This window comes from Poecilia reticulata, linkage group LG4, assembly GCF_000633615.1.
Source record: "Poecilia reticulata strain Guanapo linkage group LG4, Guppy_female_1.0+MT, whole genome shotgun sequence".
Classification (NCBI taxonomy): domain Eukaryota; kingdom Metazoa; phylum Chordata; class Actinopteri; order Cyprinodontiformes; family Poeciliidae; genus Poecilia; species Poecilia reticulata.
The window spans coordinates 7,885,415-7,902,386 of NC_024334.1; the positions used below are offsets into that span (position 1 = coordinate 7,885,415).

At 36.5% G+C, this 16,972-nt stretch overlaps 1 protein-coding gene across 15 annotated transcripts in view; it reads right to left on the bottom strand.

Moving 5' to 3' along the window:
* ptprsa (protein tyrosine phosphatase receptor type Sa) overlaps positions 1 to 16,972 on the bottom strand; it is a 243,552-nt gene that overhangs the window by 49,469 nt on the left and 177,111 nt on the right. For 9 of the 15 annotated variants that reach the window (XM_008406780.2, XM_008406777.2, XM_008406775.2 and 6 more), the window contains 4 exons: positions 8,959 to 9,279; positions 7,009 to 7,202; positions 5,621 to 5,647; positions 3,926 to 4,043 (listed from right to left, as the gene is read on the bottom strand). The exons of 3 other annotated variants lie outside the window; for them this stretch is intronic. In XM_008406780.2, the coding sequence (XP_008405002.1) occupies positions 3,926 to 4,043; positions 5,621 to 5,647; positions 7,009 to 7,202; positions 8,959 to 9,279 (660 nt within the window). The remainder of the gene's footprint in view (positions 1 to 3,925; positions 4,044 to 5,620; positions 5,648 to 7,008; positions 7,203 to 8,958; positions 9,280 to 16,972) is intronic. 3 more of the 15 variants (XM_008406779.2, XM_017304368.1, XM_008406784.2) reach the window with 1 other exon arrangement.

The window sequence follows — 16,972 nt, forward strand, 5'->3', positions numbered from 1 at the left end:
GACAGACTCTTYTAAGTAACTCAACTGAGTTGTAGCAGCATTKTATGGATTCTGAAAAGCACCACCTTTCAACCAGTATTTTATAGGTCTTGTTAAGGCAACAGTCTGCAAGCCTGTTGCAACCTGCATCCAGTGGCATAAGTATGCATTTCTCAGAAGTAGATACGARTCAKATTCTTATATCTTCCCTTTTCCCGCATGTTGTTCTTCCATCCTTTCCTTCCAAAGCACCACCAGTTCTACAATGATAAACTACTTCCAAGCTTTAGAGACCAGAATAGAGTCGGGTGTCTGGCCAAAACATGTTAAGCTTTTCAGCTCGGTATCCAGATTACCCAATTTTGTGCCACAGAGAATAAAAGAGCCTGCATAAAGTCAGTAGAACGTGATGGTACAGAATCCAGTACTACCACTACCACTACCCATGTTTCTGCATGTGTAAGAGCTACCTCTTTGTGTAAGAGCTACCTCTTACACAATCTAGTGTGACCCTAGGCAAAAATGTACAAGTTCTGTTGCAAGTTAAAACTTGCAACAGTAACTGACATTTAATTGTGAAAAAWTACTTTAATTTCTAATTAAATCTAGGACACCTTGGATAATATCTGAAAAATATACCAATTACCCTTAAATTCACTGTGACATCACACTTGCTGTTCCTACACAGCTTAAACTATCAGATGTCTTCTACATCACTGTTGAAATAAAGACCCCCCACTCAAATAAAGGCCCCCATTCAATACAACCMTGTGGCATTGAATRTTTATACATCTAAAATGTTTCTGAACACTCTTATAACCATTCTTTGTTATAATAGGTTATGCATGTCATGATTTTTCTTATTTTTTATATGTATAAATATGACAAATTTGTATAATTAAGTTTCCCATATAAAACGTACATTTTCACTTAACATAACCAACATAAAATGTAATAATTAATAAATATCATGTGTTAGGGAGGTCAAAAGATTGACATTCATGCGCWTATTTTGCAGAAAAAAAATGGAATTGACAAGGTTAAGATGTTCTGTCTCAAAACTAATCCTGACTTTTATTCTTTGCAGTCTCTCATRTAGTAAAACTGGTCTATATATTTGTTTCCTCCCAGCATAAGTGCAGTGCACTTCTCAAAAACAGAAGTGCACTGCAAAAAAATCGAGAGACTGCAGTACATTCAGAACTCTCTATGATCCAGATGAGATTGCTGCTTTTTGAAAACATAACAMTTCTATAACTTCTAATCGTTCACTGGCTTCCTGGTGGGGCTGGACTACAAAATATCTCTTCACACTCACAAGCGTCTGTATCTTAAATAACCTCTCTCCCCACAAACAACTCATTTTTTCACTGAACACAATTAAAACTCTTTCCCCGCATGACAATGCTGTRTCCAGTGGGCAAACAAGTGTTTTATTTTGTGTGTGTGTGTGTCACTTTTTAAACATAGCAAAGCCTATGGCATAGTTGTAGGCTGATTACTGGTTTTAAGGTACCCCAAGGTTAGCAACAGTTACATTTTCAGAATTGTTAAAACGTTCTATGAGTAGATCACAGAGAAAAATACCGACAGTCATGGTGTTGGAACTAGATAAGTGTGTGTGTGGACAGGAAAAACTATATATATATATATATATTTCAAAGTAAAAAAATCTCATACATAGATTTTTATTAAGATTTGTTCACGTATACAAAACTATTGTTGACAGTTCTGGAGGATGAAAAGACATGGCCACTGATGTGAATCGACTTTTTAGCAACACAAAAATCTGCTCTCTTTTTCATGATGTTCTGTCTCAATGTAGCCTTTCAGGCCTTTATGTCTCCAAAAGAAAGGAAATGGCTTTGACRTCATCACTCCTAGAGGCATTTGTGTTCCATAAATGCATGGGTTTATGGGGTTTTTTTTTTTAGAAAAAAAAGACAAAAAAACTGAACAGCTATTTCAGCTATTTATACTTGTACAGACGCTTGTGTAATTCAAAATTACACAGCTGTACAACAGGTCATAAACTACCTCCTACATTTACATCACATATTTAAGAATTGACTCTTTATGAGAATGTGTGAAGGGTTGGATGTGTTATTTAAAATTCCTTTTTCTGGTTACAATTTTACAGCTAGAAATGTAATTCCCAGAGGTTAATTTTAACTACATAATTGTCTCATCCACTGATCAAGCCCAACATTATGACAGGTGAACGGAATAACACTGATTATCTCTTCATCATGGCACCTGTTGGTGGATGGAATAGATTAGGCATCAAGTGAACATTTTGTTCTCAAAGTTGAGGTGGGTAAAAAGCAGGAATTATTTGAGGGAGCTTGCCAAGTGTCAAAACTGCTGCATCTGTTGTGCCTGCAGTGGTTGGCATCTATTCAAAAGGGATCCAAAGAAGAAACAGTCCTGAACCAGTGACAGGGCTATGGGCAAGGAAAGCAAAGTCTGGCCTGTGTAGTCTGATTGAACAGATGAGCTACTGGAGTGAAATGCCGTTTGATTATTCTAGAAAGGTGTCAGACTCCACAGTTCATCACAGTTTATTGCATATTGGAGTGCAGATCAGTCATAATGCAAAAATTATGACCACTTCCTGCCAATAAAATCACCGTCAACGGGCCTATGAGCATCAGAACCGGATCATGAAGCGCATCCCCCAATTTGGACTGAGATCTTGCAAATTCTAATGTTACGTCTAATCAGTATATTTCTTGATATTGTTATATKTTATCTTGATACAGCACTAAAATCCCTATAAGTGTGAATAAATTTATTTTTGTTAATGCTTGAAAAAGGAAAAATATTTAATAAAATTTCTGTAAATATTTTAGAATGTCCTCATGAGGGACCACTAATATTTACTAGGTAACATCTCTTAAAACATGATAGGAAAAAACCTGTTTTTTTTCCAAAAGAAAAATGTTTTCCTCACATTCCCTACTTCTTCAATTTTATCTCTTCTTATAGAAAAAAAAATCTTTAAATATCAATAATAATTATGGAAAAAAAGAGTAAAATTTTTCTTAGAGAAAGGACCAGACGACCATGGAAAGATTAGGATTGAGCACCCTCAAACAAGATCCTTCTTCCAGCTTTYCGGAGAGGTATCTATGTATTTAGTGGTCAAATGTCATACAAATAGGCCGGGATAAGGTCCGTGTGCATATGTTGTTGTTTCGACAKCCATATGCCTACATGTGTGCACCAATATAAGGTTGCATCATCTGCAACCTCATTCTTAAACAATTTTAAAAGACAGCTTCACAATTTAGATTACGTTTATGCTAGCTSAATGAGCACATGTGGTTTATACAAACTGTGCACACCAGTGGTTACACGGGGACAAATTAAGAATACAAGGTTTTGTAGAGCTAAATCATTTGCCTTGAATGTTTTATTCATACGGCAGAAACCAAAGACCCAAGTGGGGTTTTCAWGCTGTCATAATCTGTCTGAAGAAATCTCAAAGTATCTTAAACGATGCCCTTGATCTCCTAAAAAATTGCGGACGGTCTTCTGAGCTTGACTGAAATGATAAAAGAAATACTGATACAAGTCAGCGTCTGATGAAACACAGCTGTTGAAACGCAGATGTTGAAAGGACTATTGATTCAGACACRTGTATTTCTAAAGCCAGAGCTTTAGAAATTTAAAGCTAAAGCTCATAAAATGACGTATCCTTGATAAAGACACATAATCATGTCCCTCAAATGTCACAACCTATCAATATAATGTGTCTGTTTTTTCCCAGTGCTCCAAATAGTTAAAAAAAGGTGTCTGGTTTTGTCTCTAAATCTGAATTTTTATGAGCTTTGATTAAAGAGAACAAAAACAACTAAAGTAAGAGATAGCTTAAACTGATCAAAATCCTCTTTCTGACAACAGCCTTTGTCACAGGCTGAATTTATTTTATTTCTGTACTGACCTGCCCCTTTGGTCACCACCACTTTGGGTTTACTCCGTGCTCCATCCCCCTTGGTGGTGTATGCTGCTACCGTGACGGAGTAAGTGGTGTCTGGCTTGAGACCTCCGATGACCATTTCCTAAGGGGAACACGGGATAGACAGGGAAAAGGAAAATGTCAAAACCTCTTCTGAATTTTTTATGATCTGACCCCACTTTGTAGAGCTCAAAGCACCTTGTGCTGAATGTTAATCTAAGCATCTCCTGGTTCCCTTTATTAATTTTCACGAGGATGCATGCATTATACGCAACGATTCGCTCTGTGTAATGGGAAACCATTACGCAAACCCTCAGAGCCACAGAGGTGGAGAAGGGACATTATGTATGTAAATGCAAAGTAGCTCTCTCTTCTAATCCTTCAGCAATTTCCCGATCAACAACTTAACTTTGATAAATGCCCACTGAATACATCCTGGCCTTTCACTGGCAGTTTTTACCKATGCCATTACAGTTCCTTGAGTCTTCTTCAAAGAGAAGCTTCCGATCAATTCTAATGAATCTTTCAAGGGAGAAGGTTTTCAACGAATGCAGAATGAGGTTTTTAACARGCTGGTTGGCAGGGAGGTTGGGGTAAATCAATAATGGTAAATAAGCTATAAGCACTTTTTACACATTATAGTATTTTTCTATACTAAAGGTACTTTTTGYTTAATTAGGGTGAAATTTATCGGATGTGACAATCCATTTGTAGAAGGCCTACAGCGTTTTCCAAAAGCAAACGTAATTTTCCACATTTTGTTATGCTTTAGTGTAATTTGCTGAGATTTTAAAGTGAAAATCAAAGTTCTATTCATCCATTTTCAAATGAACTATAACGAGCTTTCCTAAAGAAAGGCATTAACCCACAGCAAAATGCTTCCAACTACCATGTTTTTAAGTGTATATGCAAAACATTAAGCTTGACTTATTGAAAAAAAAAAAATCTTACATGTTTCCATTTAATTCACATGCTTATGTAAGAATGACTTTCTTTTTACTAGTCTTTCTTTAGGACCGGATGTGTTAAATGAACCACTAATAATTGTCCTGCGGACAAAGTGTCTCACCTGAAATGCGTTTCTCTACAGCCTAGAATATAATGGGCTTCTAGGCTGCTTGTATTTGTAATGTGACAAATATTTAAGGGTTCAAGGAATAACAACTCTTTAATACACTGCATGATAAGCATCTGCAGCAGGAACCAAGAACAGGCATTTAGTAGGCTGATCACCATTTTTATGAATCTTAAAGTGACACAATAATACAAAGCAACACAAAGTCACCACATCACAAAGTACAAATTCAAACAAATTAAATACACACACGCACAAAACGATAAAAAATAATGAAAAAAAAAATAACACAACTGTTTTTGCACACAGCAAGATACAAGCAGCATTAGCATTCCGAGGTTTTCTAGTGGATATTGCATCAGCCAGCGTTTAGTGATTGGTAACTCTTAAGGGAAGTTTGTCTGTTTTTTGTAAGAGACATATGAGGATAATGTGGAGGAGCTCTGATTGGGCAGCTAAAGTGAAACTTGTAAGCCTCTCATTGTTTCCAGATAGCAAAATAAGGTAAGAGGGTTGGGCTTGTGCATATTGTGGACCTCACCAAGGTTGATGCAATAGCCACTGTTTCATGAACACATAGCACTCAGGCAAAACTTTGTACTTACATATTCAGCCGTATCGTCCGTTTCCCACTAACCCACCCCCGCCAAAGTGAAGAGTGCGCAGGAGAGAGAGAAAAAGAGCATTTTTTTTTTTTTTTGAAGGAAAGAGGAAAACTAAAGTGGGGGAAATAGGATTGTGAGAGATTGGGGCTTTAGAGGTTTAGGATGGGCAGGCAGCAGAAATAGGTCACTAGTTTTAGGAGGTCAGAAGAAAGAAGCACTGCTTGAAGCTCAAAGGAGACAACCGAAACAAGCCAAGTGGTACAGGTCTGAGAGTACGTTACAGTTAACTGAATGAAATAGAAACATAAGAATGGTTTTTGTATTCCTTAGACAGAAAACCTCTCATTTTTGATTTAGCATATGCTTAGTTGCAGACCATGTAATTTAGGTTACCAAAGCTCAGGAAATCAACAATTTAATGTGATGCTGGTGTTATTTGGATTGAGCTGCCGTTTTTTTAAATAAAGTGTGATCAATAGTTCTAATTAATTCTGTTTCTAAGTGGAGCTGCATACAATATTTTTCCCATCATGTTGAATTTCAGGATGCAGTGTCCACAGTATGGATATGATTACAACTGGGCACAGGAGGCCCGATTTACCAGAATTCCAATACAACTGTGTCAAAGGATTTGCAAATGGAATAAATGTTTGTTGTTTGTTGATTAAATTTTTAAAAAATCTAAATCAAAATTTTCTTTGGTTTCTTGAAGCAAGTACATGCATTTTTTCATTTCCACTATTGCCGCAGAGCATTTATTCCTAATAGAAGTAGAGCATTTATTCCCTACAGAATAGAAAAAAGTAGGAAAAGATAAGGGAAGATTTGATTACTGCTCTTATTGTGGGTTGAGGCGAAAAATAATATATTACAGCAGCATGAAATGTAATCCAAGAGGTAAACATCCCCAATATCACTCCACACACTCCAGTGACATTTGTAAAGCCAAAACTGCTTATAAGAAAAAAAAGCACTGATCAAAGTCTGTTGGGTGATTTCTAATTTCTGCATAGATTTTTATCAGGTATTTTATCCAATTCTGATTTCTCTCACAACATTTAATTTGAAAAGGCCTTTCTAGCCTACCTTCTGATGGTTATAATTAATCACTTAAAGTCAGAGGAAAGAATTTAATGCCAGGCGTGTGTGAGACAATTCCTTGTAAAACAATATGGTACCAATATCAAATAAATGTAAAACAAATGACAAATATTTATCACGTTGCATTAGTAAATATACAATGCATATTAATGAATGAATCTATTCAGTCCAGTCAAGCTAAAATTTGACCAGTTTCTCTCAGCTGATTTCCAATTTTATCTCCAATTGTACATGTACTTTATGGGAATTTACATTTTAAAGAGAAAACAATTCATTATTGGTCATACCTGGGCATCAGCAAGCATGACATCCTTGATGAGGGGCAGGCCCCGTGACTCGCCATTTTCAACACGTACATAGTGAACTTGGTAGCCACGAATTTGACCATTTTGCTTTCCAGGTGTCACTGAACGCCACATCACTTTCAGTGCTGTGGAGTTGAGAACCTCCACCTCAACCCTCCTCGGTGCTGCCCCAGGAACTAGAAATAAGAAGCAGTTTAAACACTGAAATCAGAATATAAACATGCAATATTTTCTTTGACAAACTTTTTGCACAACTATCAAAAAACCCCAATAAATTCAAAATACTAATATTACAGACACATTTCAAAACAATATAGATCTAACAAATGACACCGAAACATGGTCTATACCCCAAATATACCTTCACTACTTTCTCCTGTCACCTCCACCTTTTCAATATGTCTCTTTATGGCGGGAAGCCTTGCCACTTATTCATAATGACCGACCTTTTTGGCAGGCCTTGAATCCAGGCAACTTGAGGTGGCAGAGAATATCATTTTCTGAGATGAATGTGCCATGCGTAAAACCCCTCCTCTTAAACGGCTCCCACTTGCTTCTCCACAAACACTTGTGCCCTTTTTCATTCCCTAAATCACAACCCAACTCCGCCCTCAATTTTGGTTCCTTCATAACCAGAGTTCTCATTTCTTTAACTGACACTTGTTAAATGTCATTATTATAGCAGCACCAAMGAGTTTTGATTTGCCTTTTAATAACTAACAGTGGTATTTAAAAACACAAATGCCAGACAAATGCAGAAAATTTCAACTTGTTAGATAAAAAATGGTTTATGTAGAGTAGAAGCTAATTTAGGTGAATCTACGTCACAGGTGCTGTGGCAAGATCGATGAGTCAATACTATCCTATCATGTTAGTATTTTTCTTCTTTTGTCAGAGAAACTTATTTTTAGCTTCTTTAAATGCTTGTTTTCATTCCATATGACCACTTTGTGGTGTCAAATTGCGAAAGGTAGGTCTTCAGGGAGCAGGGAAATAATAAAAGTGTATCAAATGATAGGAAGTGAACAGAATAAAAAATCAATCCAGGTGCACAGTAGCTGCCCTTTCTTTCCGGAGACAGTGAAACAGGCTTGTTTTTCCAGTTAAACGGATGGATTAACACACCAAAAACAGTTTGTTTCAGCAGCCTGAGTGGCATGTTCAAGATCGTTGCTGGTGTACTTACTAAACATTGTTTATCGTATTTTTTTATTCTATGCTTATGCTTATTACTACCAACCTATAATCTGCTATGGCCATAAACATATAACCGTTCATCATAGATTGCTAAATTTTACAGCATCATAACATAAGTACTTTAGGTTGTTAGCTTAATAATATAATACTAATAACATCATTACCTAACCTACATACAGGTTAGGTAGACTAGTAGAAAAAAAAATCGTCAGGTTGAGTTTTTTTCCATATCTGGGAGGTGGACATTAGGTAGATGTGTGTCTGTGTGTGTGTATAACCGTAGTTATTCATAAATTTTTGTCGAGAGGGTTTAGGAGTATGCTAAAAGAAGAACCTTTGGATAAGAAATCCCAGAGTGGCAAAGACGCAGCATATTTACTCAACATTTACTGTTTTTATTTTATTTTGTTATTTTTCTACACAACACTCAAACTGGATTTTGAGGTTTAGGTTGATGAGAAACCACTTTAAGAATTTGAATTTAAAAATTCTTAAGTAAAAAGTGTTAAGCTTTGCTGTAAGACTTAAAGTACTCAACAATCCCTGAACGTCCCAGTTCATTTCCCTGATTTGGAAATTCAGATTCCCGAGTACAGATGCATCATAGTAGTGTATTCAAACACTACTCTTGTGACTTCAAGTTAGAGGCCAAAGCAGTTTAACCTTATTTCAAGCTAACAGAGAAGAGTTCTGTCTCTTGATAAGGCCAAGTCTCCACATAAGAGACTCACGTACCATCTTCATCTGTCCGACAGATTAGGGGCTCACTCTCAGGGCCAGGCCCAATCTCAGTTGAGGCGGACAATGTGATTCGGTACTGGGTCCACTTCTCCAGTCTCTGCAGCAACACCCGCTCTTCAGTTGGAGGCACTGGCGGCTCCTCCATCGGGTCTGTATCGTCGCTGGCCCCTTCTGAAGGGCCCACCACTTGGTAGCGCACCCTATACCCCGTCAGATCACCATTCTGACTCTTCAGAGGTGGGGGACGCCAACTTACCAAAAGGCTGGTGGAGCTGGTAGTGCTGCACTTAATTTCTTGAGGGGGAGCTGAGGGTTCTGGTGAGGTGGAAAGGACAGGAAGGAAGGGAGGTAGGGGGCGGTAGAGGACGAGGAGGACGGGGGAAGGAATAAGGGTGAAAAACGAAAAAATAAAAAGATGGTAGAGATAAAGAAAATGAAAAAAGGAAAATTTTAAACTCAAATAAAAAACAACAGGAATAATCAAAATGAAACTGATCAACACAAAACACAAATATACAAAAATAAAAACGGGTACCAAGCAGATGCCAAATTAAAAGGTGAAAATGCACATCACCATACGGAAACATAATAATGAATCAAGACAGCTGTGCTTGCTGGTTTTGGTGAAAATAAGATATATCTGTGAACATTATTTTATGAAATATAGGTCAATTGTTTGGTACTTTTTCCAAATCTAAAAAGTCTACCAGCTAAAAAGTCATGACAAATTTTATAATTTAGACTCTTTAGGATGACTAGCACCATTTTAAACAAGAACTCAGAAGTTCCCTTTATTTTTGTGATTGCTAGACAAAAAATGACGTAGTTTAAAATGAAAGTTTGAATCATTTAAATTTATCACACATAATTCCATGGTAAACCTTTGTGTCTGAAGTGCTTTTGGAGAACATGTAAAAAAAAAAAAAGCCCTCTTTTAAAATTCTTAACATTTTTGTTTTTCCTGTCCAAATAAGATATATTTTAGCCCTTGTACCTTATTATTTGTGCAATTCTGTCCACCTTGATGTAGCCAATCTAGTTCATTATTACATTTTCTGACAGCAAAGTAATACAAGCTAAATTAAATATGATTAGAGACAAGGACATATCACACAAAAGTTCAAATAATAAAAAGTAAATGAATAAATACATATGTTTTCATCCAAAAATAAAGGACAATAAAGAAATAAGTTATGAAATCAAGGAGGGTAATGTGAAATTAGTTGGAACCAAAGTGATTCAAAAGATTCACAACAAATACTTTCTAAAAATACAAGGTGTGAGTAAACATCAACAAAGGAAAATAAAACCAGATGCTCGTAAAAAAAAAAGACGACAACAAACAAAACAGTATACCATGAACAGACAAACAAAAGTAAATCGCAAGCATTGTCTGCATCATACGTACCTGACTCCCAAAAATAAAATAAAAAAAACTTTCAAGACTTTCTTACCAACAGCACCTGACTCCAGAGTGTGCTTACTCTAGAGTCAGGGAGAAGCAACACTTTCCCATCCTGAGAATATGATAAATTTTATGATCAAATCTTGTTACAGTCACGGCAAACAGCTATTTGTATCCACTGATAGTTGATTTGGACCCAGTTTGGGAAGAGCAGGAGGGAGAGAGTTGGCTCTGTGCTGTAGCCAGTGCTGTTTAATACTGCATTGTTGGGCCAGAGGGTCCACAACACTGAGAGAAGGGAAAGCCAGTGGGGAAAACTCATTATCAAGATTTTCTACGCTCGTGAACTTGGCCGAGCACAGAAACATCCTTCCTTGTTGGCAATTTCCTCAAATAAATCCCATTTCATAGCCCTATGTCTAAGTATCTCAGAGAAGCCTGCAGCCATTTTGACAGTGCCAAGACACAAGACAATGTCATCAACAACATAAAAAGCTCATATAAAGGAATTTATAAAACTTTAATAAAATGTTGTGAGCATAATGTAACTTTAGAAGAAACTGAATTGACACAAATTGAAAAATTGAAAACAAAAAATCTAAGTTTTATAAAGAAAAAAAAACAAAAAACATTTTGCTTGGTAAAATAAGACACTGTTCCAGTACACAAAAATAAAACAGGGCCACAGCCTTAGTTCTCAAACCCTTTTCTGTGTCCAATGGGCTTATTTACTTAAGGTCTTACTGGATTTTGAGCCATTCAGCTTCTTTCCTTTGCCCGTATTGTATTTGCAAACTCTGCCCCGTCAAGAATGATTGCTCCGTTCTCGTTCTTTGTGGCGAAGAAAAGGTCTATAATTCTGACAGGGTGGAGGTTATCACAGTGCACAGGCATCTCTATGCTTGATAACAATTTAAGACTGGATTGGGCGCATCCTTAATATCCCATGGACGGCCAGTCGTAGGATTATGGATACTAGAAGTATGCAACCACAAAAAAAGTATTTTGGATAACACTTCACTTGAAGTGCTTCAAAACTTTCATTTGAAGTCATCAAGACAAGACAAACTGGTCTTGTCTGCAATTACTTCCTCCACTTTGACTCTGAAATATGATGTGGGAGGTTTTTTCACTATAACTTTCAAATTCAAAGTGAAAGGAATTTAGAGGATATGGAATATTCTTAAAAAAAAACTACAATAGTTTTAACTTGATATTAACGTGAAGTATTAAAATAACACAAATTGCGAATGCTATTTCTATCACAGTCTAAGTGGCATCTTTGTGTATGGATTGTATCAGAAACCTCAAATGACATAATGTTCGTTCTTGTATATCATTACGGAATTAATCCCAGCGATGCCAAATGGCCATAGTGTGGCTCACACAGATATTCCAATACATCTAAAAACCTTCTGCAATTACAGTAAGTGGGGGGAATAAACTGCTTGTTTGGTTAAATACAGAGGATTTAGAATCTGCCACTTTAATTTTAGAGATGGCTTTTGACTGGCTACTGGCAGGGTCTAGGTATAATCTAAATGTGTAACAAAGCCTGACAATCCAAGGCCTTGGCTCAGAGCTCATCGCAGAGCATGAAATTAATTCTGACTCTATGAAATGGGATTCTTATCTGCCATTCGGGAGCCCTGCAGCCCCTCAACAACCACTCCAGGGTCTATCTCAAGTCTTCTCAGCATGTTTTAAAACTGGCAACAGCTGGAAAAATTACCCTCCAAGTTTTCTGGTTGTGGACCCTCTTGTTGACCATGTCTGAACTGTCTCATAAACTGGTTTCAACCTGGTCTGACAATGGTAGCATACCAAGTGAGGTCTTGCTTCTGAATGGGAGCCATTGTAAGAGAGAACGTCTTGCTTATATAAAAACCTGATACAATTTTGAAAAGCGAAAATAATTTGGTATCAGCCACATTGAAGTAGTTAAAAAGTGCAGACAAATTCCAGGATTATTATGAATTTTTTTCTCGTCAAAGCTCCCATTACAAGCCTCAGGTAATGCTATTTGGACTGAGCATAACATTCAATGTTTTATAAACAGTTTCTGCACAGAAAAAAGAGGAAACACATCTGAAATGTCATATCGTCTGTCTGTCTTTCAATTTTGTAGCATAGTGATTCAGTGTGCCAGATGCTGGAGGTCTGAAAGTGGAACTTATACATCATGTTTGGGAAGGAATAACTACTTTATGCACAAATCTTGAATAGTTTTTGTGTTCTTGAGAAGTTTTTAGTATTCAGAGATTTATTCCAGCAATCTCTCCGTTAGATGTCATTAAGTTTCATATCCAACTGATTATTTCAATCAAGCAACATAGTTATTAAAAGGTAGAACTTCATAAGTTTCAGTGCTACCTTTGCGTGTATGTGAAGGATGGCTTTTGGTGAAAAATCTTATTTTCAAATGTTTAATGTGTGAGTGTGAAGCTACCAAATGAAAAAACAAAGGTTTCTTGAACTGTGGCACAAGTACCATTGATTGTACTCAGTTGGTATCAATATTTTCAGGGTAAATGTAAGTAAATTAACTGCCATCTAGAGTTACTGAGCACCAACAATCAAGCAGAAGTGACTTGTTCAAATTGTTCAAGAACAGTAATCCTTTATTCTCCCTAAAAGGAGGTGTATTTGAGACATTTTGAGAACTGTTAATATGAACTGAAAGATACAGCTGTAAAGAAGGAAAAAGCTCTGGTCATAAGTTCTGTTATATTTTTTTATATCTTGGATCTGGGAAAAACATCAATCCCATCTTAGCTGGCTCCACACGGCACACTGAATCTCTAAACCACACAATCACTTACCTTTGAGCGTCCAAATGATCAAGTAATTTTTAACAATAAACATTGTGTTTTCCCGACTTAGTTTTCGAATATTCTGACTTAGTGCTGAACAACCAATGGGTGTAAGTGACTGCAGCAACTTTACAATGAATCTTTAATGTACAGGAAAAATGGCTTAAAACATGTCATTAAACATCTCTGTGGCCCAGGATAAAATAATGTCAACAGAATGGATAAAAAAAGCAAGCCTGGCTGCTAGCTTTAGTGTTATGACCAAGCTATAGAAAATAGAGGTAAGATCTGCATTTTCTATTATTTCTGTGGACGAACTGGGCCACCATTGTTCTGGGAGACCAAAGAGTGCAGGATAAAAAAATAAATAAATAAAAAAAAAAAACGAAAATGAAGAGACCTATATCTTAAAAAGTTGGACTTATCTCCCATCATGTTTGCTCAAAAGCCCATTCAAGTAAGTATGCATGGTTGCATTGGCTTTTGTTGCAGTTATTCGAACCTGTGGTGGACTTGGGTTCATACAAGAACCAAACAGAAATAAAAATGCGGCTAGAAGATACAGAGAGATAAATCAAATAAATAGTATTTCAAAATTAAGACCCAAGTGAATGGAGATAATTAAATAAATGGATATAACTCTGTTTACCAATAAATAAATAACAATCAAACCAAAAAGGAAGAGGGATCTAAGTGAACAAAACAATGTCAAGGCATTCCAAGAAGAGTTTTAGTTACAATTCACAAGTTAACATGTGACAAAGAGAGGGACTAGACTGGAAGAGGATGACGAAGGAAGAGGAAAAGGAGGAGGGGTGTATTCAATTCTGCTTGCAGTTTGCAAATGCAAAAACAGGCAAGAATATCACAAACACACACTTCGACAGATGGGGATATGCACACTGTACTCAAGAAATGCCAAGACAGAAATGGGGATGGAGATATGTGGCTTTTCATGCAAAGGAGTCAAAGTTCATCAGTTCAGCGACAGCTGCTCAACAGCACCCCGAGTGGGCAGTAGTGAGTGTCACATGCAAGTGGAGTTCTTGGCAGTAACACTGCACTTTCTGTGCAGGAACAAAAAGAACTGTGAAGTGGTTGTTCCAAAGCCCCCACGCTCACATGTCGAGGCACAGCCAACAAGTTGCACTGGTAGAAACAGAAAATGTGTTATAGGAAGTCGGCTCCCACCACCAATGCTCTCCTATGTCACTGTTGAAGGTACTCTGATTTATCAAAAATACTGTCAGTGTAGTAAAACAATGCAACCATTCATACACAATTCATTTTCTCCGATATATGTTTGATTAAACTACAATTTGACAGTCTTGAATGTAGAAATAATAATAGCAATAAGGCATTKCATGTTCATTTCCATATGTGAATAAACAAAAATAGTGTGCCAAGAGTACTGTTGAAACCTCAGCGGAGTTAATTAAATACCTTATTACTTCAACAACAGTTATTAAGATTTATCACTGTACTATTGTTTATTAAATGAAATTAAACTGTTCTCATTCAAGTGTTCATAGTGTGTCGAGGATTCAATGGTTAGAGCATGGGTCTTAAACTCATTTTCATTTTGGGCCACATCAAGTTTATGAATATTCTTAAAGGGCTGGTTGTGCCAGAATGTATTGGTAAAAACCATTAACATGTTGTTAAAATATTAATGAATAGCTGTGTCTGCATTCAATAAGGTATTTCTTAAAATTAAATAATATTGAACATCTTTTCACACTGCTCCAGGATTTTCTGAATATTTTTGTAATTGTTTGCAATTSAAATCAATGATTTTGAGGAGCTAATTTAGACAAATTTGAAAGACATGTGCCCTGCAACAGACTGGCGATCTGTTCAGGGTGTACCCTGGCTCTCGCCCGGAAAGTTAGCTGGAGATAGGCACCAGAAAATGGATGGATGGATGGATGAAAGACATATTTGCAATATTTGCACTTGATGATAAATATGACTTTTTGGTACTTGTTGTATCAATGACAAACTATCATTTGACATCAATTAAAGCAGTGTAGTAGATGTAAAACACACTGCCCTCTGCARGTGTGAGATAGCATCACTTTAATATTTTTTTTAAATGTGCAAAAAACTCACGAGAATGCATTAGTGCAAAAACGTGTAGGGGTCTGCTGATTTAGCATGAATTTGCCATTTCAAAACAACTCGAGGTACAGATGTAATTTGATTGTTTAAAAAATAAAAGCTGCTTTAATTTGACTGATAAAATAATATGTAAGCAAACAATTGTTCTATTTCTGTGTCCCTATGGAGTCAAGAGGGCCAAATAAGAAGCTCTGATGGGCCAGATTAGTCCCCGTGCCTCGAGTTTGACACATGTAGGTCAAATGAATCTTCCATCAACTTTCCAAGTTAACTTTGTCTAAATTTGCATCCTCATTTTCCATCCATGATTTAAAATGCTGTCTTTTGTCTTTTCTGCCGTCTTTATTTGACTATAAGTAGTTATTCTCCAATAATTTTTTATTTTGATGAAAGCACCTGCCACTCAAAATATAATTAAAGATCTATGACTATGATATGCAGAAGACACAATTGTCTTTTTAAATGTAATGCTCTCCATCGTCACATCACTTGTCTCAGCCTGAAACTGCTAGAATAAATAATCCTCTATTTGTTTCCCCCCAACAACAAGATTTAACTCTCAAATATGTGTACAGTTCATACAAGAGCCTTGGTGGTTTTTCAGGAGAACTAGCATTTTTTGTGTCATGTGGGATGTGCACTTGCTCTCTACAAAGGAAAGGAACACATCAACAAAAGTGAAAGAAAATACATTAAAAAAAAGGAACTACCGAAATCATCCATCCACAACAACTTATGTTTTCCATGGCTGAGTACACATACATTTACGTCTTCCTAAGCACAGCAGTGAAAAAAAAGGCAAATAAAGCAAGGATGTGAACTAGAGGGGTATTTTTACGAACAGGTGCTTAACCAAACCAGSTTTTTAAATTTTAGTTTTCCAATGAGATAGAGGATAGAACCTGGAATAGAACCTGGAACTTTAGAAGTTTTGAAGAACCCTATGAAAAGAGGAAGATCAGACGAATTAAATGCACTCAAGTGTAAAAAGTCACTAACATGGGGCTTCAGGGTGGAAAAATTGGTTGAAGTACCATAAAAAAAGAGAGGAGGGAAATACTGCATGGAATGTTAATCATAGCGGTACTTGAACAAAACAGTTTCCCTTTTCCCATTCTGAATGGATTACATTCAGAATGTAATCCATTCAGAATGGATGCCAACAACTGCAGCAAAAAATAAATAAAAATACAATCTCAATGCTTTATTTGTTTTTATTATAAATGGCTGTTGCACAGAGAAGTGTGTCATCAATGCCATTTTCATTAACAGAGGGCTATAGATGGGTATTATATATTTCCAGGCACATAGTGCCAATTTATAGCACAATTAAGTAAGGCTGTTCTACCAATTCTACATATAACAAGCATAATTTAAAAGAAATTTGACTTTGCAATTTAAAGCCTCAAAATTGGCCTTTGTCTCTTTAAGAAGCTCCTAATCTCTGACACTTCCTCTGGAGACTCCACTCAGACTTTAAGGCGGAGCTTTGGGTAAAAAGGCAGCACACTGTATGAGCAAGCGTTGAAGCTAACCTGAATGGCTGCCATGGTAGAGTCAAGGATTTCTCAACCATGCATGAAATAATCCATGCTCAAGGTGATGAAAAAATCTAACATAATATATACAAAAAAGCTAATTTTACACAACAGCTACCTTCTAATGTTTT